Source organism: Xyrauchen texanus, chromosome 33 (assembly GCF_025860055.1).
Source record: "Xyrauchen texanus isolate HMW12.3.18 chromosome 33, RBS_HiC_50CHRs, whole genome shotgun sequence".
In the NCBI taxonomy this organism is placed as follows: Eukaryota; Metazoa; Chordata; class Actinopteri; order Cypriniformes; family Catostomidae; genus Xyrauchen; species Xyrauchen texanus.
This window is the reverse complement of record NC_068308.1, coordinates 14,318,733-14,345,100: the sequence shown is the minus strand read 5'-3', so window position 1 is coordinate 14,345,100 and position 26,368 is coordinate 14,318,733. Positions and strand designations below refer to the sequence as shown.

General features: G+C 38.7%; 1 protein-coding gene across 2 annotated transcripts; it reads right to left on the bottom strand.

Annotated features, from left to right (window-relative positions):
- Nucleotides 1-865: 865 nt before the first annotated feature.
- On the bottom strand, nt 866-15,333 carry LOC127626449 (somatostatin receptor type 2-like). 2 transcript variants are annotated; one of them, XM_052102225.1, is made up of 3 exons: nt 14,961-15,333; nt 8,109-8,168; nt 866-5,430 (listed from the first exon to the last, which is right to left on the bottom strand). In XM_052102225.1, the coding sequence occupies exon 3, from the start codon at nt 5,368-5,370 to the stop codon at nt 4,243-4,245; it is 1,128 nt and encodes a 375-aa protein (XP_051958185.1). In that variant the 5' UTR covers nt 5,371-5,430; nt 8,109-8,168; nt 14,961-15,333; the 3' UTR covers nt 866-4,242. The 2 variants fall into 2 exon arrangements, with proteins under 2 accessions (XP_051958185.1, XP_051958186.1); XM_052102226.1 differs by lacking the exon at nt 8,109-8,168.
- Nucleotides 15,334-26,368: the final 11,035 nt, after the last annotated feature.

Genomic DNA, 26,368 nt, shown 5'->3' with positions numbered 1-26,368 from the left:
GTGTGGTCGATCGTTCTGTTACGAATGGTGTGGAAGCAGGACAAGACAGACGAGAGGTGCGGATCCAAACGCGGTTTTATTAAATAATAAGAGGAACACAAAACACTGGAACAAAAATAAACGGTCCACGATGGGAAAATGAAATAAACACACGAACACGAAACATCTACGAACGATCAAACAAGGGAACAAGAGCAGGCATAAAACATTGGAAACATGGAACATAACATACAACGATTGACAAACAAACAGCGGAAAGGCAGGGTTTAAATACACAAGGAACAAACAAGGGAATGAGGGACACCTGGAGGAAACAATCAAGGGAACACCAATCATAAAAATGAACTACAGAAAACCAAACAGGAAACAGGAACTAAACTAAACTTCAACATCAAAGCATAAAACAAAAGACAACAGTGAACATGACAACTACAAAGGACTACAAAAAACCAAACAGGAAACAGGAACTAAACTAAACTTCAACATAAAAGCACAAAAAAGAACAAAAGACAACAGTGAACATGACAGTAATCCACATACAAGGCAAAAGATAAATAGCTATCCAACCAAGATCCTAACAAAAGTCAAATTAACTTGAAGCCCCATTTCATTAAAAACATTTTTTAAAACAGAACCCAAACTAGACAACAGAGGGAGACATTTAGCACCACATAAAACCCCGAATTTACAATTGGGAGGGTTTTCCCTTATTTTAAATTGTTTTAAGAAAACGATAAGTGGAAAAGGAAAAATTATGTCTTCTAATGCAAGGCATAGCCATAGGTTTTCTTATGTGTTATTACATTTACAGCAGTTAGTCACATAAATGAAAGGGGAAATTTGACTGAGAATCAGAGTGCAACAGTTTATGTATGAGAGGATGATTTCTTGACAATATGATGTCACATTGTATATGGGAATTCCATTTTCTTAAACACATTGAAAAAATGATCATTTCCAGCCTACTTCCCAGCAAAAATGTTTACATGCAACTTATATGACTTGGTTACATAAAAAATAACCAAAAAACACAATATTACAAGAAGGTAATTTTAATCATGTATTCTGCTTATTTTGTAAGATTTAGAACGTTGAACATGTGTTATAATCCCTATTCAATAAAAAAATCACTTAAAAACAAGTCTGTGCCTTTGTGAAGTTTAATTAAAACACAATCACAGTTTGTCCAAAAATGACCTCACAACAATAGTGTTTGAAAAAAAAAAAAAAGTCATTTAATTACACTTGAGGATTATCCTGCTTGGGTGCTTTGTAATAAATTGGACCTTCAAACTAAATTACTCATTACACTGCAAAAACTGAGCTGTGGCTGCTTAGCAACCAGGAGAATGACAGGCACTCAATCTCAGAATAGCCTTCCATTAAAGTTGCAATGAGTTATGCTACATGCTGAAAATTACCTCGGAGACCCCTCGGGTAAACAATACATAGCCTTTATTCTTTTCAACTATTGTTTAAGATGAGAGATTATTCATTCCTCAAGGTCAAAGCATGTGGTATGTTGAGGAATGACAGAAAACATTGAAATCTGTGATGCATACAGAAGTAACATTGAAATGCTATATTGTACAATCTATCAGAATAGGAACTCTAGGCAACTTGACATGAGAAACTACAATAAAGCACTACACACTAACACAAACCATATACTGCTTAACAGTTGAAGGCACATTATATTGAACTCACTTAAGGAAAAACTACATGGACAAAATGAATACTGAGATAACCACTTTAAAAATCAATAATTCTTCCCCAAGTTTCAAAAGATCTTTGTATTGATCCTAGAAAATAACTGTTTACACAATACCAACCATGAACGCATTCACCTCGCATCACTTGCAGCATATCAGACAACTGACTTTTAGACTATCACCAGTTGTTGTTATGTTGCATACAGACAAACAATAAACAAATCCAGTTTAAATAATTGCTTTAGCCCTTCACAAATGTTGAAATGCACTAAAACCCTTAAAAGTGTCAAATGAAAGAATTATATAAGTTTCATTTAGTGCATTTACATGCATTACATAACTACCAAAAATGAGCTTATTCAAAAATATCGACAACGCAAGAAAACCGTGTTTACATGAGTCTTGAAATCATCTGGTTATTCTCTGCTTTTGATGTCAAAAACATAAACAGGCATGTACACAACATTTTTGCACACTGGATTAACCGGAAGGAACCCTGATAAAGGTGTTTACTTGAAATGCGAAATCAGGGTAATAGGTAAAAATCTACATGAGCCAGTGGCTTTTCCTCAAATCGTTTATAACCGTACCACAACAAAGGAAAGACTTCTAAGGCATTTACATGACTTCTCATGTTGTTGACTAAGAATAATCAGTGTAAGGCCACATTTACACTAAGGCCGCGTCCAGACTTATATGTTTTAGTTTGAATACGCATCTTTTTCTCAATGTTTTGGCCTTCCATCCACACTGAGCCGGCATTTCTGACAGCGAAAACAGGTTTTCGAAAATTCTCTCCCAAGTGGATATATTTGAAAATGCAGTCTTTGCGTTGAAGTGTGGACAGGGAAAACGGAAATATAAAAAAATGATGACTTATTTGTTGTCAAGTGACACAGAACAATCAAGATGGCAGCCCATGTTGTAGCAACGTTGTTGCGCCTGCTATTCACTTTAAAAGCATTGTTAAAGATAAATTTGACTTTGTACAACCTTCATATCGCATTCCTTCAGAGGCGACGGAAAGTTTACTCAGCATTTCAGTCTGAAAACTGCAGTGTGGATGGAGAAAGTTTTGAAAATGAAAATGTATGTTCAAATGTTTCTAGATTAATGTGGATGTAGCCAGATCATGAATGTAAATATGCTCATTTCAAATCACATGTAAACGTGGGTTTCTTGCATTGTCAGATTTATTCAATAGCCTAGTTATCAACATTTTGCTGTGCATGTAAACATGCCAGAGTATTTACACATTATATAGCTCTGTGAGTGACAAATCTAGTTACAGGGAATTAGTGTTTTATTTACAAGCATTTTATAGTAGATGAGGTGATTGCACATTCATGTTGGAGGGTTAGTTGTTAAAGCTCTATGAATGAATGCACACAAACAAACCAAAGTTTCTACATCTCTCATTCTATGTGCTTTTTTAAAAAAATATTTACAGTAATGCTTTTACAGCATCATTTTATGATTGTTTATTTTTTTTCCCTCCAAGCATTGAAAATGGAAAGCAGCTGTTACAATGACATTCTTTGTTACCACAGAATAGTCCTTGTTCTGTGTTCCATAAATGGTTCCATTATAATGACAGAGACCATTCATCACAATGATGTATAAAGGCTGTGCATCTTATGTTTTATAATGAGGTATATTTAACATTTTGATAAGAATTGCAGTCCAAATTCAGATTATGCATTTTTCTCAAAATCATTTAGTTAAAGCTGAATGAACTGTATGCCCTCTTGAGTTCTCTTTCATCGTTGTCTGTTTAGTAAGATATTATAAGCATAAGCATAATTCACAAAATTACAACAAATAACTAGGCCATACAACTTTAGATCAGTTTTTTTCTTTTCTCTCTCTACATGTTGGGAACTTTTTTAAATTCAGTGATGTGGTTTGTATAACAACATCTCTTCATGCATCACTATTCTGCATGTATCATCATTGAAGATCCCTCAATAATAATAAGCCTTTGCTTATTGGCGTTTTGGTGTTTATCTAATGAGGGCAATGACCTTGAGTTATCAATGGACTTAGCTCATAACTTTAAAGACAATTTTGGCACTGAAGTGAACAAAACACAAAACAACACAACAGCTTAAGCATTTCTTTCAGACAGTGACACCAAGTAAAATAACGACAGATATTTACAGTAAATCACATTCTTAGCATATCCTCATCGCTTCAATGCATGAGATCAGTCAGCCGAGCTGTCCAAAAGGATCTTGTTGTGTTACCTGGTAAACAATACCAACAGACCACTTTAAGACACCCATGATGTCCTAAAACTGCTTTGAAAATAAATAGTATATGATAATAAATGAGATATGTAAAGTTTCATAATCACTTCTCACTTAGATACATTTTACAATTTAGAATTTTAGAGCTTCTCACAGCAGGGAGTCTGAAAATGTAATGGTCAAAGGCCAAATTTCACTTTTAGCCTTACTGTAGGATATGTCATCTCAGCAGTGTCAAAAGTGACTTTAAGGCCAAGATCTTTCAAGGCAACAAACCATCCTCAGATACTGGTCTGCAGGTCTCCGTTGAGCAGTGCAGCGTTATGTGTTTCCGTCATGACGTCGTTGACCATTCGAGTCCTTTCTTGACGACTGTCACTGCGATCAATCTCATCCAAGCCTCCAACCCTTTTTAGACACAGAACATTTTGGAAACTCTTCTTAAAGTTGTCCGACAGGAAGGCATAGAGGATGGGGTTGGCACAGCTGTTTGCATAACCCAGCACCACCACAAAGTCAAAAGTGCTCTTCAGCACAGATGTGGATGGCACGGTTCCAGTCACAGAGGTCACGTTGAATACATAGAAAGGTAACCAGCAGAGAACAAAAACCACCACCACAATAGACACCATGCGTGTGACTCTACGCTCTGAGCGCTTTCTTTTCGTTGAACCCACTCGCATGCCTGAAGACTTCACCTTAATGACGATGAGCAGGTAGCACAAGGAGATAACTGTCAACGGCAGAAAAAAGCCCAAGAAAAAGGTGTAGAAGATGAAAGCAGTGTTGTAGGTGTTCTGGGGCTCTGGCCACAACATGGTACATGTCCGTGCCTCATTCCTTTTGGTGTTCACGCCACTGTAGATCATAATTGGTAGGTTGACCAGCAGAGCCACACCCCACATTGCCAAACTAATCATCTTGGCCACGCGTGGCTTTCGCCATTTGGTGGATTTTATTGGATGCACCACAGCCAGGTAGCGATCAATGCTCATGACTGTTAGAAAGAAGATGCTTGTAAACTGGTTCATTGAGTCCACAGTTAGGACAACGCGACAAATAGCAGCTCCAAAGGGCCAGTGAAGCAGCGCTAGCTGAATGGAAATGAATGGTAGGCTCATCATGCAGAGTACATCTGCTACAGCCAGGTTCAAAATATAGATGTTGGTGACAGTCTTCATCTTGGCATAGCGCAGGATAACATAGATGACTAGGGCATTACCACAGAGCCCCACTGCACATACTACAAAGTACACAAATGTGATGACTACAGAACTGGTTTGGTCAAAGCCAGGGTGAGTTCCATTGTGGGGGTAAATCTCCAAACCAAAGTCAGACTCGTTCCCTGGGAAGAAACTATCATTGAAAAGGGACAGATTGGAAAAGGGCATAAACGTCCATGTCTCCATTTTGGCTGTGTTTATTCACAGGGCTTGCGAAGATCGAGTCCACAGTTTATTATGTGTAACCTGTGTGCATTTATGAAAAAAGAACATATGAGTTAACAACCAAGCTCCTATTTTCTAAAGACACCTATGCCAATTTTTATACTACGTCTACTTCTGCTTTTATTTTTTTATATTATGCCATTAAAAAAAAGGTTCTTTCACATATACATGTTAGATGTATTTCCTGTTCTGTATAGAGCACTGGTTGGTTTTGAAAAGCATTTCTGAAATCTAAGTCATCCAAATCCATAAAGAAATCTGATATATGGCAATATATGTAAAACACAAAAATAAAATATATAAAAAGTTACATTGTACATATATGGAACATATATTTCAAAATACTACAAAAATGTTAATATAAGTAACATGTTTTCTGCTTTAATGGTGTAGTGTGTAACAATGGTGTAGATGTGCTTCTTTTCCTGCAGACAACCCAGGTTCTAATCCCCCTTATGTCCAACCTTTTCCCATCCTGTTTTCTGTTTCCACTCTTAATATTTCCTGTAATACTACTAATAATAATGATTAAAAATGAATATGAAGGTTTTTTTCCTCATAGTGATTTGGTCACTGTGAATGTTAGGGAGTTGAGAGAAAAGTTTGATCCAGTTAAAATTAACCAAGGTTTTACCATATTAATATTGCAGTAACCATAGTTTTAATGCCATGGTATTACTTAAGCAATATGGTGTTAATACAGTAACTATGTTTAATTTTGTTGTCACTGTGATTTTACTATAAAATATTATGGTGATGCTTTGTTTACTGTAGTAAAACAATGTTCATTTTTGTAAGATAAAGTTAGGGTTAGGTTTAGGGCTAGGTGTTGGTGTAGGGCATCTGTGGGACTCTAAATAAACACAATAAAACACGCTGCAGTGATGCCCCTATAATGTATGTTTGTTTGAGGTGTAAATTGCAACACAATTTGCACTTAGTGCAAAGAAGATGCTTTTTGTTGCTATTAACACTTAGTGCAGCCTCTGCCATCGATATATGCTCAAATATATTAACTACAATTGTATGTACACCAATCAGCCACAACATTAAAACCACCTGCCTAACCCAACCCACATCTCAGAATAACATTCTGAGAAGATGTTCTTCTCACCACAATTGTACAGAGCAGTTATCTGAGTGACCGTAGACTTTGACAGTTCTAACCAGTCTGGCCATTCTCTGTTTAACTCTCTCATCAACAAGATGTTTCTGTCTACAGAACTGCCACTCACTGGATGTTTTTGCCACAGTCCAAATCATTGAGATCACATTTTTCCCCATTCTGATGGTTGATGGGAACATTAACTGAAGCTCCTGACCCATATCGAGGGCTGCCCCCAATAGTCTACCAAACGTTAGTCAATGAGAAGTGTCTTGGTCGACCAAGATTTGATTGGTCGGTTGGTCACAGAAAAAGATCCACAGGAAACCGACCAACACTGGTATTACCACTGGTTGGATGCTAGGTGGTACTATGGGGTCATTTTCGTTAAGCAGGGTTAGGGTTAACCCTACACCAGTGTTTTCCAACCACTGTGCCGTGGCACACTAGTGTGCCATGAAAGATTGTCAGGTGTGCTGTGGAAAATTATCAAATTCCACCAAATATTTCAGGGATCCAAACTCCTCACCTTTCTGAGAAATTTGCAATTTGCCAGCACTGCAAATGCATTGAAGTCTATGAAGTGATGCCACTTTACACCAAAGTGTTTTTCACACACATGTTTTTGCTTCAACAATAATGTCTTTGAGAGTACTAAGCAACAAGAAATATAAAAAAATTTACCAAATTTGTGAAGAGACTTTGAATATCTCATAATTTCTTTTAATTAAATTTGACCTTTTTGTTTTCAAATATCAGTTATTTAACAAATTTAAATTCACTAAGAAAACGCTTAGACCTAATACATGTTTTCAATATTTATTGTGCACACCTCCTGCTTTTTTAAGTGGCTAACTCGTAAAATCACCCCTCTGTGACGCTTTCTGCAACTCTTGTCATGTGGAGGGCGATGCAGCACTGAACGCTGGCGTTGAACAGAGCGTTTATGCCTCGACTCAACTCATCTGAAATGTGATTTACAATGACGAAAGGACATTATTGAAACTCAAAATTATTATTATTTGTCTACTATTGTGGTCTTTTCTGATAAAAGCCATACTCGGCAGTAGGAAAATGATACCATAGATCTGCTTTGTGTTTATAATTCTTCTACTGATGTCAGTAGATTTGTAGTCATGCAAGTTTTAATAAAGGAGAAGGTAAGGACGTTATTGAAACACTATTATTAGACTAATATTGTTGTCTTTTTGGGTGAAAATAATGCTCAGACTGAAGGAAGGCTAGATCTGGTTTGTTCTTTTAATGCTTAAACACTATAATTTCTCTTGGTAGATTTCGGTCATGAACGACTAAAATGATTCACTGACTCACTCACAGCACATTAAGATGCTCATTTGTTGATACCTAGTGACATTTCCAGAAGGGGTCACTGAACTAACTCGGTTAATAAAATTGAAAAAATGTGTGAAACAGAAGCAAGCCTCACAAAAATACTCTTTATTTTGCTGCTAATTCTGCACAATTGTAAACTTGAAAAACTTGAATCACTAAAATAGATAGAATTGGTGCTTTTGCTTAGTCTTTAAAAAAAGTATCCACAGAAAAAAAATTTGTGGACCAGTGATTGTCTTACCTTTTTCACCCCTCCTGAGTTTGTATCCCTGTTATTTGTTGTGGCATTACAAGAACAAATCTACAAATTAGAAAAGAAGCACATTTTAGTTTTTTCATTAACCATTTATATATATATATAATTTTTTTTTTTTTTTTTGCATAGCCGAATTTCACACATTACAAGTAAACATGCTACTAAGATGGACAGAAAGTTCTTGAAAAGGGAAAATATTGTTGTAAAAAGTGTGCTGTGGCAGAAAAAAGGTTGGGAAACACTGCCCTACACAATAAAGCAAGACACCTTGATTTCAAACTTTGAACTTTATTTTTCATTTATTTTAGTATATATATATATACTGTATATATATAACAATATCCTATTACGTTGGCAACCCCGGGGCTGAGGGATCAGTAAATATTCTTGCTTTAGTGATTTTGCATTGAAAATGTAATTGATTTATTTAAAAAAACAAAAAAACAAAAAAGCAAATAAAATAATTATGTGATAAAAGAATAATATATATATATTAGGGCTGTCGTGTTAACGCGTTAATAACACGCAATTAATTATACAAAAATTCACGCGTTATAAACATTCACGCACTTTAATCGCAATTCTTAACTGAGAAATTCAAGCTTGTAGTACCACTTGTTTAACCCAAAGGGCAGTAATTGACATTTCAGCTGTGTGAGCAACACAGTTTATACAGTGAAGAAAACAATTTATTGCGTTCAAAACACCTGATGGAGCGCAAATGCGATCTTTAAGGGATCTTAAAATGTGTTTAAAGATTGAGTATTAAACTATATTTAACTCGACACAGTGACCTAAACATTTTATTTTTATGACGCAACACATCTGAAACGCTACACAAGCATGTCTGACACAGGTCGAATCAGAATCTGCTTTATTGCCAAGTATGCTTACACATAGAACGAATTTGTCTTGGTGACAGGAGCTTCCAGTGTACCACAATACAAAAACAGCAGCAAAACATAGATAATAAAAAATAAATATATAATTATACATATACGTACATATCTAAAACAAATCCGTTATATAAAGTACAAAAATACAGTATGTTATGTACAGTGTAAAACGTTTTCTTTTTTCCCCTTTCTATGTAATGGCAGATGATGATATGTTAGATAATATAAATAGACTTAAACTGTGTATTGCACATAAGTATTGCTCAATGGGGCAATTTAATTGTTCATTAGATGGATAGCCTGAGGGAAAAAACTGTTCCTGTGTCTTACGGTTCTGGTGTTCAGTGCTCTGAAGCGTCGGCCAGAAAGCAACAGTTCAAAAAGGTAGTGGGCTGGGTGAGTGGGGTCCAGAGTGATTTTACCAGCCTTTTTCCTCACTCTGGAAGTGTATAGTTCTTGAAGGGGGGGCAGAGGGCAACCAATAATCCGCTCAACAGTATTTTGACTACAACTTTCCTTTGTAGTCTTCTGATGTCCGATTTCGTAGCTGCACCAAACCAGACAGTTATTGAAGTGCAGAGGACAGACTTAATGACTGCAGAGTAGAACTGTATCAGCAGTGCCTGTGGCAGGTTGAACTTCCTCAGCTGGCGAAGGAAATACATCCTCTGATGGCCTTTTCATAATGGAGTCAATGTGGGTCTCCCACTTCAGTTCCTGTGAGATGGTAGTGCCCAGGAACCTGAATGACTCCACTGCTGCCAAAGTGCTGTTTAGAATGGAGAGGGGGGACAATGTTGGGGTGTTCCTCCTAAAGTCCACAATCATCTCCACCGTTTTGAGCGTTTTCAGCTCCAGGTTGTTATGATTTCACCAGTGAGCCAGTCGTTCAACCTCCTTTCTATATATATATATATATATATATGAACGTGTTTTTATATATATATATATATATATATATATATATATATATATATATAAAATCCACCTTTCCATTTACCGTCTCGCAAGAATCCGTCTTATCATCATGGCGAAAAATTACTTACACAAATGAAGACATAAAAACAAATATAAATGTAAAAACAATAATTATAATGATGATAATAATCACTGAAATATGAATGATAGTGAACGTGTTTTTGTATTATTTTATGTTTTAATCACAGATGTAGAGGCTGCAGGGTCACAATGAACTGCTCTGTGGAAATAAAGTGAACCGAACTCAAAGCACTACATGAGCTGAGATGTCTGAGGTCATTTGCATCACTCATAGATTATATTTCTTGTAAAAATATAAATAAATAAAAATCGGATGACAGAAACTAAGAGTGAGATCCTTAGATGCACGTGTTCCACGAGACTGCAGGCCTTTGAACAAACAGCGTGTCATACATGCACATAGACGCTTTTCTGTCATCTGTTCTTAATAATATAATAAAGTGTTTCTTCGAGCACGTGTCTGTGTGTCTATGGGCAAATTATTTGTAATATTAATTTGATAATAATAATATCCAAATAATAATAATAATAATAATTTAATACATGGGAAAACGAGCCAAATATCATCTAGGCATCGTCAAAGGCATCAGCTATTGGTGATCACTCTGACCGTCGTCGATCCCCGAGATCATCATCTGTCAGCAGGGACGTGCACAGACATATTGGGGGACAGGGGCTCAAGTGGAAAAAAGGGGCACTTCTTTTTTCTTTTAAAAAAGTATTTATTTAAAATTATTTTACTCTTGGCTGTTTCCTGGTTGTAGAGGCCAAAGTATAATTCATAGTAATGTGAATAAGAATTAATGTTAAACAGGTAAATAATTTCATTTAGAAGTTCATGTAATGGTTAAAAATGTTAAATAATACTTAAAAGGTTAAAAGCATACTATAATTCATGTGCTTGTAGATTTGGTAAAAACAGTGTACTGCCTCTTTAAGGACAGGCCAACTCCGATTACATTACCTTGATTTTTATTATGTGACTCAGATATTGAGAGCTGTGGAAGCAACGGTTTTCTTACCTGCTAATTGTTAACTTATAGCTATTTCTATTAAGAATCTTTTATTTTATTAGCAATCAAAGTAATTGTATTATTCAGCTCTTTTGTAAATCGGAAACCAAGGAATAAAAACCGGAGATTTTCATCTTTTATTTCAACAACGTTTCTGAAGTGGATTCATTGAACTGTGTAGCTGAGCTTACAATGGACACTGCCAATGGAACTAATTGCTTGGAATAATGTTAGATAGTTATTAGTGTAAGCCATTGCACTTCTCAATATTTCAAACCTTTACACTGGTGGTGGTCCTTCTCCTTCCTTTTCTGTATCCTTTCTTTTTTGACATTGTGCAGCCAAGCAACAGAATACTGAATTGCCTGAATACATTGATCAAATACATTATTATTCATATTGCTATTATAATTACACTTACCCTGTGCACACACACACACACACACACACACACACACATATAATAACTGATGGTGACAAGGACTTAGTTTTACATTTTAGGGAGGGCTGTCTGTATCATGTAAAGATCTATCAGCATTCAACAAACTAATAGAATGGATAGTTATTAGATGAGGAGCCTATGATCAAAATTATAAAGTTACTGTTTAAGGCAGGACACTTTTTTCATGTAGTGGTCAATTTTGAGATGTTGGTCTATTTTGCTTCCATGTCCTCTTTTAATCTAATGGAAAGAAAACCTCCAAAATACACATTTAGATGATGTTTGTTTTAAGCCTACTACCCTCTGTCTATGTATGCAAATTAGCTCATTTTAATTAGTTAATGACTAATTTCTATATCAATGTGGCGATGATGACGTTATTAGACATACATTTTACTGTATTCACCTGTAGTGTCTCATTCTAGCATTAAGTACAGTACATTAGCCTGTATGGCCATGATATGTTACCTTAGCTAAACTTTAGCTAACTTATTACATTAGCTAGTAGCTCATGAGTCATGCATGTTAGCAAGACTATAACTTGTTAACAAGTTAACTATATTTGCCTTCTAGCTAATTAGCTGTAAAGTTGATGCACTGGTAGCTTAGTTTTTGTTCCTCACCACTCACCTCCATACAAGCCAAGAAAAACACAACTGGTATAGGAGCTGGGAGGGGCTGCTGTCTGCCTGTCTGTGTCTGATGAGCCGATGTGTACACAGCAGCACAGAGACGCGGAGGTAGAGGGGGGGCTCAGAGGGCATCTCATCTCCCGACCAGATATTTCGATTTTTTATGCAATACATATATTTGTTTGACAGGGAAGCTGTGCGCAAACAGGAATATTTATATATTCATTTATAAAAATAAAAAAAGCATCCCAGTAAAAGGGCACTTTCTCTTGAGGAAGAAAAAGGGCAGGTGCTCAAGCCCCCTTTGATGTCTATGTGTGCACGTGCCTGTCTGTCAGTACAACCCTAATGCGCATTTCTCTCTATAAATTAACAAAATGTTTAGACAGTCTCCTTGCTGGCTTTTGTCAGTGTCGCTACGGCTCGCTTTGTGCGTGCGCTTGTAAAATTTATATATTATAGGCTCATTATTAGGGTTTAGTATTTCTCTGTAATGTAGAACAGTGTTAGCAATGTTACTTATAACATTCTTTCTCAGTCCTGGAACTCAAACCATACATATTTATGTAATTCAATTAATATCATAAATGTGCTACTAGTCGACAAGGAAAATCTTTGGTCGGGGGCAGCACTACCCGTATCTGCATGATTTTATGCACTGCACCGCAGCCAAATTATTGGATGATTGTTGGTACAGGATGGGCTGGTTTGAGTATTTCTGTAACTGCTGATCTCCTGGGATTTTCATGCACAACAGTCTCTATAATTTACACTGAATGGTGCCAAAAATAAAAAAAACATCCAGTGAGCTGTAGTTCTGCGGATGGAAACGCCTACTTGATGAGAGAGGTCAACAGAGAATGGCCAGACTGGTGGTTACTGACAAAGTCTACGGTAACTCAGATAAATGCTCTTTACAATCTTGGTGAGAAGAACAGCATCTCAGATTGCTATTCTGAGATGTGGGATGGTGCTGTTTTGGCAGTATGATGGGGACTTACACAATATTAGGCAGGTGGTTTTAATATTATGGCTGATCGGTGTATATGTTCATATTTGGCCATATATCAGATTTCTGTACTGAGATGTCACATGGGCATTATTTTATGTCTACTGTATTGCATGTATCTATGTTTGAACCAAACATAATAGTAGACTTTTGGGGGAATTAATGGTGCACAGTTGCCCTGATGTCCACTTTAGCATGAACCATTTTGCTAAGTGTCAAACTGCACAGTCTTGAATCTGCAGACTTAGTTTTCATGAGTTCAGGAGAGAACCAGTGTTTAAGCAGTTTAGTTTGAAATTTCCAAACTTTTCCTTTAAATGAATATCCAATACATGTTAAGCTCAATCGACAGCATGTGAAAAAATTTTGATTACCACAAAAATACATTTTGAGTCACTCATTTTCTTAAAATAATAAAAATAAAATAAAAATCTGGGTTACAGTGAGGCACTTAAAATGGAAGTGAATGGGGCCAATCTGTAAATGTTACAATACTCACTCTTTTAAAATTATAGCCACAAGACTTAAATGTGACCTTTTCTGTGTAAAATATCCAGTTTTATTATGTTGTTGCCGTGACATTATAATGCCGTAAACACTCAATTGACCTTTAATAAATTATACAATCAACTTTACAGCTCAAATAATACACATTTACAAGTTTTAACTGAAGAATTAATGTAAGTTCTTTTCATAAAATTATAAGCTTCACATTTCTGCCTTAAAACCCTCCAGAAATTGCCCCACTGTAACCTCTATTTTTACTTATTCTTGAAGAAAGGGAGGGACATGTCAAAATAATGTTTTTGTGGTAATCAATATTATGCCACAAATGCTGCTGATTGAGCTTAACTTGAACCCAGAATATTCCATTAAATTCAAAATGAACGGTTTTGTTATATTAACAAGAATACATCACAAAATAAAGCCATTTGTTTCACTTGTTCTGCATTTTAATGGCACATGCTGGATTGTCAATATTGCTTGGTTTGATGAGCAACTTGGACAAACAAGGACTTTACCTCGTCCAAGCAATTATTGGTTTAATCGACCTTTATTAAACAAATACCAGGACAATATTATGCAATTTTAACAGAAGATTGAAATTTTGGCTAAAGGGCTCACATGAATGCTTAATTAATATCAAAGTGAAGTACTGCAGTCTTGATAAGGCATTAGATTACAGTGATCCATTCAAATCAGGTCTGTTTCCATCCTACACAATATTCATGGTAAGCTGAGAGAGAACATACAGGAACGCTGCAGAGTTCAATCAAAATCATAGAATTCCCAACACTTTTAAAGAGCCTCGATGGCTCGGTCACTTTAAATAAATTTCAAGGCATTACATAGTCATATCACCAAGGGTGTAGATGTGGCTTGAACACTGGGGTGGGGGTTACAGTGTGAAGCATTTACATATTTCCATTGATCATGGAATAAATAACGTGAGGGTTGTACTTACATGTTTTGATTATTGGGGTTTACCTCCCCAACACTACGCCCCTGCATTTTACATTTTTAAAGACATTATATAGTCATATTCTTCTTTTGACAAAAGAGATTTTTATTTGTTCAAAAATACCCACCTACTGGTCCAACTATTTTGCCAAAACACAGTCATTTATGTGTGTGTGTGTGTGTGTGTGTGTGTGTGTGTGTGTGCGTGCGTGTGTGTGTGAAATGATTTCTATGTAAGAAAATCATTTTTATTTAATTTTAGCCTTTGAAAAGAAAAAGTACAAATCGCAAACAATACACTGTCAACTAACTACTTGTAGTCATTTAGTATGTTATAATGCATGCCACTGAAAAGCTTGTTCTGATGTATTTAATTTTATCTTACCACATTAATGATTTGCCTGTAGTTATGGAACATCTTTGGAAATCCATTCCTGGAATATGATCGTTTCACATGCTTCCATTGGCCATCATAATATTATCGTAGAAATGCACGATAATAATGCAAGTGTGAAATCCAACTCAGAATAAACGACACTCCGACTTCACACCTCCTCATAAACCCGCGTGGGTCCGTTTGTGCGTCAGGACCGGCAGATCCCCTCAGATAATAAATGTCCGACAATTTCACTGTTATTCCTGCAGAAAATAAACTAAGAAAATCGTTTAGATATGAATGGCAACACTGCACTCGATCAACTTAAAAGTCGAGTGATGAAAATAACAAAATGTCAAAAGCAGTTGTCGAATTCCTTCGGTATTTTTTTCAGTCAGAGCCTCGCGCGCTGAGAGAGTGCAGCTTCCCGCTCTACGTGCAGATGGAGCTAAGCGCGCGCTTTCTGCCCTCACTGGACGGACGCTCCTTAATATATGCTGCGTCGAGAAGGAGATACGTTCTTATACGACGTGAAAGGCTATATTCAGATGTTTTTTTTTGTGTGGTCTTGAAAAGGATAAGGCCGGGGATATGGCAGAGCTCCAAACAGCTTTTTAAATGAATCCCAAAACTTGTTCAATGTAAGATTAGATTAAAATAAACCCTAGTGAATCATTTCAGATAATTTTTAAGGAGTCAAATAGTCAAGAGCAATCAAAATTTCCCTGATCTTTTGAGATAATAGAGCTTTATTTAACATGAAAACATGCTGCATCCTTCAGAACTCCAAAAACACCACTCATTGGATCCAAGCTGCAAGAACAACTCATTCTAAACCTAATCTCAATGGCAGTTGCTTGGCTGGTGCTTTCAGCCCTGGTGCAACCTGGATGCTGCCATCTTTGCTACATGTCTGCAACATTTTTAAGACAATCACCAGTCATAAATGCTATGCAATATATGTCCCAGTGGCGTTATAAAAAGTTTGTCTCAGTGCGCCGTTGTCATTCTTCTATGTGCTGCGTGTAACAGAGGGCTATATGGTGATATTTCCTGTGGCTATTCCCTGGGTGGTGTGTGTGCGTGAAGTGGCGAGCGCAGGTAGCATAAAGCTCACTGTGATCTATCTTTCACCTATGAGGTGTGGCCCAGAACGCTAGCTGCTGTTTTCTACATACGCTTTATACTCGTTGGCGTTGCTGTTTTGTCTTGTTTGTATGGCTGGCTGCAGTGAGTGGACGTTTGCGTTTTCGAACCGCTGTAGTGATTGAGCTCTTCCACGGCTTCTGCCCTAACCGGTCTGTATAAAGGTTGTTGAATTATTGGACATGCGTGTTTTATATGGATTATTAAATTAAACTAAACACGCGAGTAGTTTGGTCCATAAAAGCAGCCTGAACGATCTTTAATATTATTAATTGTGATGTTAAATACTGTGTCCGTTCTAATGTCTATGTAATCTTGTTTTCTTTTATTTGGTATTAAAATTGTGTTTGCCATGGTATGTCCGCATGTGATTTATCTGACCTGTGATATTGAGGCTTAGCCGAAGAGGAGTGTTTTTGCTTTCTTTTGATCGTGTTTCTTTATTTTGTTTATCACTTCCTTTAATAGTTTTTTTGTTCACTGATTGTTGTGTGGTTTGTCTCTTCGGCTAAAGTGGATTAATGACGGTCTCTTTTCAACTGGGGGTATTTAATTGGTAAACTGTGTATGAGATCTATTTTTAGGATGTTTTAAAATGAATGTTTCTTGTGCAAAATAAACTTTGTATACTTTTGGAAGTCAAATCTCTGTCTTTGACACCCTCCGAACCAGCAGGGTCCTTCATATTTTTGTAATTCCTTTAGGTTTGATTTATTTTTGGGGTATTTTGTTTTGTTATACTTTCCTGGGTGGAGAAGTAACCTAGGTGGCGTAGTTGGTTTTGTTTTATATTTAGCCAAAGGTTACATATATATATATATATATATATATATATATATATATATATATATATATATATATATATATATAACTAAAGAAAAACAACTTGATTTCAATGCATTCTATCAATTTTATTTTGTAAAATGGAAATTTGCATTGAGACTTTGAGTTGAGACTACATGCATACTTTTTGTGGTGTTGATGTAGCATTGATGAAACTGGGCAGGGCAGAAGAAGATGAAAATAACAAATATATGGGTTAAGCAAACTCTGAGAGTATGGACAACAGTTCAGAAAAAACTGAAAGGAGTGGCAACCTTATCAAGGGCTATGTCCATAGCAGATAACCCTGAGTTTCTACCCTCCCGGTGGGATGCTATTTTTAAAAGATGCACGGAGAAGGGTCTTACCATGATTGATCAGCTTTTTGACGGAAATACATTGCGCTCTTTCTCTGATCTTAAAGAAAAATGTATGTTATCATCAAATGATTTTTTTAGATACCTACAATTAAGAAACTATATCACAAATCATAAGGAAAGGGAAATAATTAAAAAAGCCCCAACTAATGTGGAACAGTATTTCATTGATATAAAGAAACAACACCCACTACATAAAAAACATATGTCGCACATATACAGCAGACTACTGCTTGATTCAACAGATAATACGTTCCATATAAAGACAAAGTGGGAGTTTGAAATGAATGATCATATAGAGGATGAGACTTGGGTAAACATATGTCATATGTCATAAGGGCATCCACAGTCATAACTGGAAAGAGTTTGACTGGAAAACGAAAATCAGGTTTTTTAGAACACCACATGTGATATCAAAATTTGTGGATAATCCAGAAGCAGAGAAATGTTGGAGGGAGTGTGGGAAAGTAGGAGACCACACACACATATTTTGGGAATGTCCAAAATTAGTTACATTTTGGCAAGGGGTTAAGGATGAGATTACGAAAATTATGCATCTAGATCTGCCTTTTACTCCCTTGTATTTTTTGCTTGAAGGAATACCCCAAGATTTTTGTAGTCAAAACCAGAGATATATTCTGCATGTCCTCCTACTATGTGCACGAAAAACCATTACAATTAATTGGATGAAGCAACACCCACCAAAAATGAGTCAATGGAGAGAAAAACTTATATCTATTTATAGAATGGAACATATGACTGCCCAACTCCAACTGAAACTGGACACTTTCATACAAAGGTGGACACCTATTAGTATATACATTGAGGCACTGAAGGTGAACTGACTGGTGTGAAACTTTTAATTATTCCATGTTGTTAAAAAAAAGGTGATATATATATTTTTTATCTCTCTCTTTTTATTTTGCTATAGTGTTTTATGTATTTTTTGTATTTTCTTTTTCATTTTATTTAGGCCACCGTGGTTGTCAAGGAATGTTTAGTTCGTTGTTGTAATTTGTTAAAATGTATAAAAATAAAGTTCAAAAAAAGAAACTGGGCAGGGGATTTCCATTTCCAAGCAAGCTTTGCACAGGACTCTATAGGTAAAGTAAATGTTAAAATTCATTTATTTTGTAGTGTGTTTTTGTGCTAGATGAATATAAAGTGGGATACTTTTTAGTGTTTAATGTTTTGTTATGTTGAGATTTAGAAGAGTTTCTTTATTGGTATGTGAATGTTAGCATGTTAGCATGTCACACATGATATTGATTTTTTTGTTGTTGTTATTATTCATTTTTTTTATCACGATCATTGGAATTTTTATTCATCACTGAGACCTGGCTAAATCCTGGTGAACAAATGGCCCTGGTGGATCGAACAGGCTGTGACTTAAATTCCCCACAGACTTCAGGGCAAGGAAGTGGTGTTGCCACTGTTTTTAGAAACAATTTTAAATGCAGAACACTACCTATGTATACTTGTATTGAGGTCCAACTATTAAAGATTGACATCTTGGGTCCTGTTTTCTGTGCACTTGTGTATAAATCTCCCAGATTTAATAAGGACTTCATCCAGCAATTTTTGGACTTTCTCTCTGGAATGGTGTCTCGTGGTTATAGACTCGTGATTCTTGGGGATTTTAATATTCATATATGCTGTCCATCAAAACCTTTGGTAAATGAATTAATCTCCTTTACTAAATTTCGTACGACATCACTGGTCATACTCACAATATGGGTATATAGATCATGTGTTATCGTATGGTCTTTCTGTGTCCAACTTAGAGGTCTTACACATTGGGATTTCTGGCCATTATTCAATAATGTTTGAATAAGTATCTACTTTTCCTCTCCCTACTTTATCTCAGCCCCTACGTCACTTCTGGTCCATTCACTTGTCTACTACCAATCTTTCTTCAGAATTTTATTTAACGCATTTCACAGATGATGTCTCGAATCTGAGTCATTGAAGCTTTTAATAAATCTTGAACTTTTACACTTGACATTGTCTCTCTGCTTAAGTCAAGGAGAAATAAGGGTGTTCCCTTTACAAAAGGCTTCACTACGATGTTGCGCTGCTAAGCGCTACGGGGAACAGCTTTCGCTGTGAGCCGAGCTGAATAATGTGTGGAACACGTCAATGAACACTGACCGGAATTTATAGCCTTGGCTGATGTAATCATTAGATGCACCTGAGGCCAGGCTATAAATGGATACGTCACCAGGTGTCGTCAGAAACTCTTTTTTCAGAGCGATTCTGTTTCTGTGTGTTTCACAAACCCTGTCAAAACTTTCTTTCCTCTGTTAGAAGTTAGAATCAGTTAGGCAGTGTGCAGTGAACGTTGTTCTCTTCTGTTTAGGAAAAGAGAGAATGACTGAAAGCCGCAAACGGTGCGTGTTCCCCTCTTCCGCTCTACAGCTGAAGACGACACACATCAGTTTTTGCTCTGTTTGTTTGGGGGTAAGAGCACGCTGCTCTCGCGTTGCAGCAGGGCGGGTGCGAGCACTGCGATTTGCTTTAACAGGCAGAGTGCATTGTGCTCGCCTCGCTTGCTTCCGGGAGTCAGCACTCACGAAAAAAAAAAATGGATGTGGCTGAGGAGCAAGAGACGGGTTGATCCCTTTCTCTCACTCTCTCCCCAAACCCAGCTGGTCCTTCACACATGATCTCGACGCTTCTTCGGGTCATGAGGTGGATCGCGATTCTCTTCCCGCCTCCGAGCTTTCCGTCCGCGATAAAAAAATCTACGGAGGAAATTGCTCGATGTTGTTACTCGTGCGGTTGCCAGATTGGACTGGCCACACGAAAAAGAGACCCCCAAACGCTCCAAATTAGGGGATAGATTTTATCTCCCAGTCTAAGAAAGGGAACGCCTCATGGGTCCCTTCCCTTCTTTGATAACCTCCATGAAGAGCTTTTTCGCTCATGGCGTGTTCTCACTACCGTAAACCGGATTTCTTTTTTTGTAAAAACAAAAACTCATTCTCCTGGTTAAAGGGGCCATGGTATGTGTTCCCCTTCCAGAGAGAGAGTTAGGTTATTACACTAAATACTTCCCGTTACCCATGGAGGGTGAGGGGTGGCGTCTGGCTTAGATCTTAAAGCTTGAACTACCCGTGGGTGTTCAAGTCCAAGATGATGCCTGTCAAGATGGTCATGTCTCAAGCCCTACAACTCGTTTGGCTGGTCACCATCGATCTTATGACGCACTTCTATACTTCATTTAGAAGTTCTGCCACAACATGGAAAGTTCCTGAGGTTCACTTCGGGGCTAAGTCTTCCAGGGTCAGGTTCTTTCACTCAGCCTAGCCCTTATTACCCGCACATTCACAATGCATGATGTAGCGCTGGCTCCTTGCGACTCGGGGCATCTGCATTCTGAATTATGTAGACGACTGGCTGATCCTAGCGCAGTTCCAGGAACTGGCAGTTCAGCACAGGGACATCGCCTTAGCTCATCTGTTTCTCTGGGGTTGAGGCTCAATGCCAAGAAAAGCGTCCTCTCTCCCACTCAGAACACTGTCTATCGGGGCATCATATGGAGTTCAATCTCAATGCGGGCACAACTGTCTCCCGCTAGGATTGAGTCCATTTAGATCACCCTGAGCAAAGTCAGGCTAGGTCAAGGTTGCACTGTTATCAGTATCAATGATTTCCAGGTCTCAGGGCGAATGCGTCCACAGTGATCCCTCTGGACCTTCTGCTCATGAGACCGTTTTTGTTGTGGCCAAAAGCCAGGGGATTCTTCCAAGGGCCAAAACCCCTAGGCTAAATAGGGTTACGCGCCTCAGGCTTCGTTCCCTTTCTATGTGGTTCAGACCCCTGTTTTCTGCCTTGGGTCCCACTCTAGGTGCATCTTGTTGTCGAAGGCTGCTAACAACAGACGCCTCCCTGATGGGAGGGGGAGCGGCCTTAAGTGGTCGTCCAGCTTAAGGGGATAGGAGGGTCATCAGCTCAGTTGTCACAGTCACTGTCTCGGGTTGATGGCTGTATTTCTGGCCCTAAAATACCTCCTCCTGAGGCTGCCATGTCTTGGTGCGGGTGGACAATGCAGCGGTAGCCTCTTACATAAATCATCAAGGAGACCCACGTTCTTGTCAGCTGTATTTCTGACACGTTGGGGCCCAGGGCAAGCTCCTGTCACTCAGGTCAGTTATATCCCTGGATGCCCGTATATGGGAGCAGATTTACGGTCCAGACAGAAAATACCAACGGGGGAGTTAAGAACTCCACCCTAAGGTAGTAGTTGCCCAGAGTTCGCCAGCAAGGGTTTTTGCCTCTTACTGATAGCACCGCGCTGGCCAAACAGGGCTTGGTTCTTGGAGCTAATCTCTTCCCTCGACGGCTCGCCTTTGGTGATGCCAAACAGGAAGGATCATCTGTCTCAGGCACAGGGCAATATTTCATCCTTGCCCCAAATTGTGGAATCTTTCATGTTTGGCCCCTAAGGGTACCAACTGAGGAACACAGGGCTCTCTCCTGAGGTTATCGAGACCTTTTTAAATGCCGGGATTTTTCCACTTGGAACAAGTTTGGGTGAGATCTTAGGGCAGAAGAGGACCTCTTCGCCTCTATGAATAGCGCAATGTCTCCTCTACTTCTCCCTGAAATCACCCAGCCCCCTTGGGTCTGGACGTTAAGACACATACATGACCCAGAATGCATCTGTATGCGTTTCTTTCCCCGGTTTCTCTGCTCCCGGGAGTCTTGGCAATGTTCACCAGCAAGGGTCTTGCCTCCTATTAATGGCGCTGCGCTGGCTGAACAGGATATGGTTCTCGGAGTTAATATCTCTCCTCGACGGCTTTTTTTTGGGCGATTCCGAACAGGTAGGACCTTCTTTCTCAGGCTCAGGGGACATATTCATCCCCGGCCCGAACTGTGAAACCTTTCATGCTTGGCCCCTGTAGGGTACCAACTGAGGTTCACAGGGCTTTCTCCTGAAGTTATCGAGACCATTGCAAGTGCTAGGGCTCCCTCCCTTGGAACTGATCTGGGTAGATTTTACAGGGCAGAAGAGGACTTCTTCGCCTCTGTTGATAGCGCAATGTCTCCTCTACTTCTCCCCGAGTCACCCAGCCCCCCCCCCTCGGGGGTGCTGATCGTGGTGGCGCATACATGGCACAAATGCGCCTGCATGCGTTTCCTTCTAATAAGTTCAATTACAGAACCAGCTAACTGCCAGTTTGCTTCAGTTCTGGATTTTCTGTGGAAAGAACTGTCAGCGGGCACTTGCCTCACCCACTGCCAGGTTCTATGTGGCTTCCACTTCGGCTTGCCATGCCTTGGTGGACGGGGTGCCCTCTAAGATGCATCCTTGCTAGGACCTCTTCATAGGGTAAGACCCCCCCTTTTTAAAACCTCTAGAGTCAGCATTTGGTAGACTTCTGACTCTCAAGATGGCTTTTCATATGGCAATTACGTCTCTAAGGAGACTTGGGTACCTACAGTCTCTTTTGCCGGCCTGTTTTGAGTTGCCCCAGGTAGGACCAAGAGCATTCTTTGCACCCTCACCCTGACTACCTGCCCAAGGTGCCTTTCTCGACCCCTGGCCAGTCATTCTCTAAGCCTTCTGCTCCCTGCCGTTTGTAAATGCTGGAGCAGCTAAAGACTACTCAGACTTTGTCCAGTCTGTGCCCTTCAGAATTATGTCCACTGCACTTGCTAGTGGCGTAAAGTCAGGGCAGCAGTTCTTCACTTTGAAGCCGTGACCGGGTTGTCACTTTGGGTGAGGGACCTTACTGCCCAGGCCTACGAGGCGCGCGGTCAAGCTTCGCCAGTAGGTTTTAGGGCGCACTCTTCCAGAGGGCTCTCCTCCTCTAAAGCCTTGGCTAGAGGTCTCCCTCTGCAGCAAGTTTGTGGTGCGGCAGGTTGGTCCTCTCCACACACATTCATTAAACTTTTATAGTTTGGATGTTCTTGCCACTCTTGGCTCTTACGCCCTTGAGTTGACACCGAACAAGTTTGTGGTGCGGCAGGTTGGCACTCTCCGCACACACTAATCACATTTTATGGGCCCATGCCTAAACAAGTTTGTGATGCGGCAGGCTGATCCTCTCCGCTCACATTCATCAGTTTTTATGACAAGTTTGTGTTGCGATAGGGTTCTCTTCGCACACATTCATCGAACTTTATGGGTTAGATGCTTTGCTACTCTGGGCTCTTAAGCCCTTGAGTCGACATCTCAACTCATGCCTGAACAAGTTTGTGATGCGGCAGGCTGGTCCTCTCCGCTCACATTCAACAGTTTTTATGACAAGTTTGTGCTGTGATAGGGTTCTCTTCGCACACATTCATCGAACTTTGTGGGTTAGATGCTTTGCTACTCTGGGCTCTTATGCCCTTGAGTCGACAACTCAGCTCATGCCTGAACAAGTTTGTGATGCGGCAGACTGGTCCTCTCCGCACACATTCATTAAAAAATTTATGGTTTAGATGTTTATGCTACTCCGGGCTCTTATGCGCTTGAGTCGACATCTCAAGCTCATGTCTGAGACCTCTCGCGTTTTTGTGAGTACACTGCACAACCGTAGGGGTCCGGACAGCCCCAAGTGCGGCGGCGTGGGTATTGCGTTCCCCGTAGCGCTTAGCAGCGCAACATCGTAGTGAAGCCTTTTGTAAAGGGAACGCCTCGGGTTACATGTGTAACCCTTGTTCCCTGAAAAGGCGGAACGAGATGTTGCGCTGCTTTGCCGCACTGGGACGCCCCAGGACTGCTCTTCAAAAAGAAGTATCTGACGACACCTGGTGACGAATCCATTTATAGCCTGGCCTCAGGTGCATCTAATGATTACATCAGCCGAGGCTATAAATTCCGGTCAATGTTCATTGACGTGTTCCACAAATTATTCAGCTCGGCTCACAGCGAAAGCTGTTCCCCGTAGCGCTTAGCAGCGCAACATCTCGTTCCGCCTTTTTCAGGGAACAAGGGTTACACATGTAACCCGAGACGTTTCACAGCCTTGGCTAAGTGACATCACCTGCGCACTCAGACAAGAGTGTAGAAAAGCTGAGTCCAAGTGGAAACAAGACAAGCTTCATGTCTCTTTTGATATTTTAAAGGAACGTTTAACAAACTATCAGAAAGCTGTAAAGGAAGCGAAAGCTACATTTTTCTCTACATTAATCACTGATAATGCAAATCGACCAAAAGTGTTGTTTAACACAATTGATTCTGTTTTAAACTCAACTTAAAATGCTTTTCTGGACTCCACCCAAGAGACCTGTGAAACATTTTAAAACTTCTTTACTCACAAAATTGTGCAGATTAAAGGTGCGATTGTACCGTCACAATTTGACCAACCACTAATTCCTTCCCCCTCCAGCTCCTTGACTCACTTTGAACCAGTAACGTCAGCACAGTTAGTAGATGTAGTCTCTAAGATGAAGTGTTCCAGTTACAAGCTAGATATTCTATCTCCGCACCTTTTAAAATAAGTTTTCATAAAAGGTTTAACAAAAAGGTAAAAAAATGGTTTCAGACCCTTGCACAGCACTGAATCTGCAATGTTGAAGGTCACTAATGATATTTTTCTCTCCAAGCAGTTTTATTTGATCTCAGTGCCACATTCGACACTATCTGGTCTCGTGCCCCAATATATCAGTAACCTTCTCCTCCCTTATTCCCCCCACCAGAGCACTCAGGTCTTCTGATCAACTTTTCTTAAGGGTTCCTCATTGTCGCTATAGATCTAAGGGTGACAGTGAATTTTCTGAGATAGCTCCTAATCTATGGAATAGTCTCCCTTTCCATGTGAGGTCAGTTTTTTAAATCCTCTTTAAAAACATATTTTTATTCTTTAGCTTTTGAATAGATCATTGAATAGTTTGAAATGAATAAATATATGATGCTGTATTTAAATGTTTTTATTTATTTTATTATGTTTTATATTTAACTTTAAATCAATCTGTTTTTACATCACGCTGTCATTTGTTTGTTTGATCTGTAAAGCACTTTGGGTCAACTTCTGTTGTTTTTTAATGTGCTCTATAAATAAAGGTTGACTTGATTGATTGCTCGCTTCCTTGAGCAAATAGCTGTGCTAACATACACTGATATAAACGATACTATAGACACTATATTTGAATATAATTTTGTTGTGTTTACCCAATTACACTAGGTTATTTCTACACAAAGTGTTTGTGCTTATATTACATAGTAATTTTAAGTAAAAAAAAAAAACCAAAAAGCTAATTTAAAACACATAGAACCACTGTCCAAGACTGAATCAAGTTCAGCCAAAGAGCTATTTTTTTGTGTGTGACGGATCACTCTAGAGCCACTGGAAAATTACATTGTGGAAATGTTGATTGGCCGATGACCCCACAAGAATGCACACAGTCCAAAACCCTTCACTAGTGGAGCATGATGTGTGTCAAAAGCAGCAAACAGGGAAATCTTCTAAATGTCAATATATGATATACGTTGCTTGCTAAAAAATATATATTTTGTCAGAACGCACAGCTACTATTGAATGGCATTAATGAGACAGATGCTGGTGTATGGTGTAGTTACGGCACCTACAAGCCAAATCCTGACCTTCTTGATGAACACCGTTCACATTTCACATGTCAATTATGGCTATTCTGTGTTCAGAGAGGGGAAAGCTTGATAATGTAGACACTATTATTCCCAAACATTAGAAGAACTTTCATGGGTGTGCCGGGATTCTGGGACTGGGTTATAGGGTGGATGGCCTCCTAGTAAGATTTCACTTATGATCCACATATGCACATTTATACAGTACATTTGCTCAGTGTGAACATTTCGCCTATTTCCCAACTATTTATATTCTGTAGAATAATGATTAGGCATACCAGGTAAAGGGAGAGGCATAATCTCAAATGTAGCAATTTTCAATAATAATCCCCCAAAACACTGCCTTTTCTGTGCTTAAAAATAAATTACTTAAAATAAAAGGTCAAAATAAAGATTACAGTTTTGATGTGATTAGTTTTCAAGTGGAGTCATGACATTTTTTTTTTTTTTTTTGATTGCAGCTGTTTTGAAGTGGTAGGGAACTGATCCAGATTTAAGAGAGCTGTTCACAGTTTGTGTGATAAATGTAATTA

Bases quoted from the DNA above. Each gene is read 5' to 3' on its own strand.
- LOC127626449 (XM_052102225.1), bottom strand. From the start codon at position 5,370: ATGGAGACATGGACGTTTATGCCCTTTTCCAATCTGTCCCTTTTCAAT.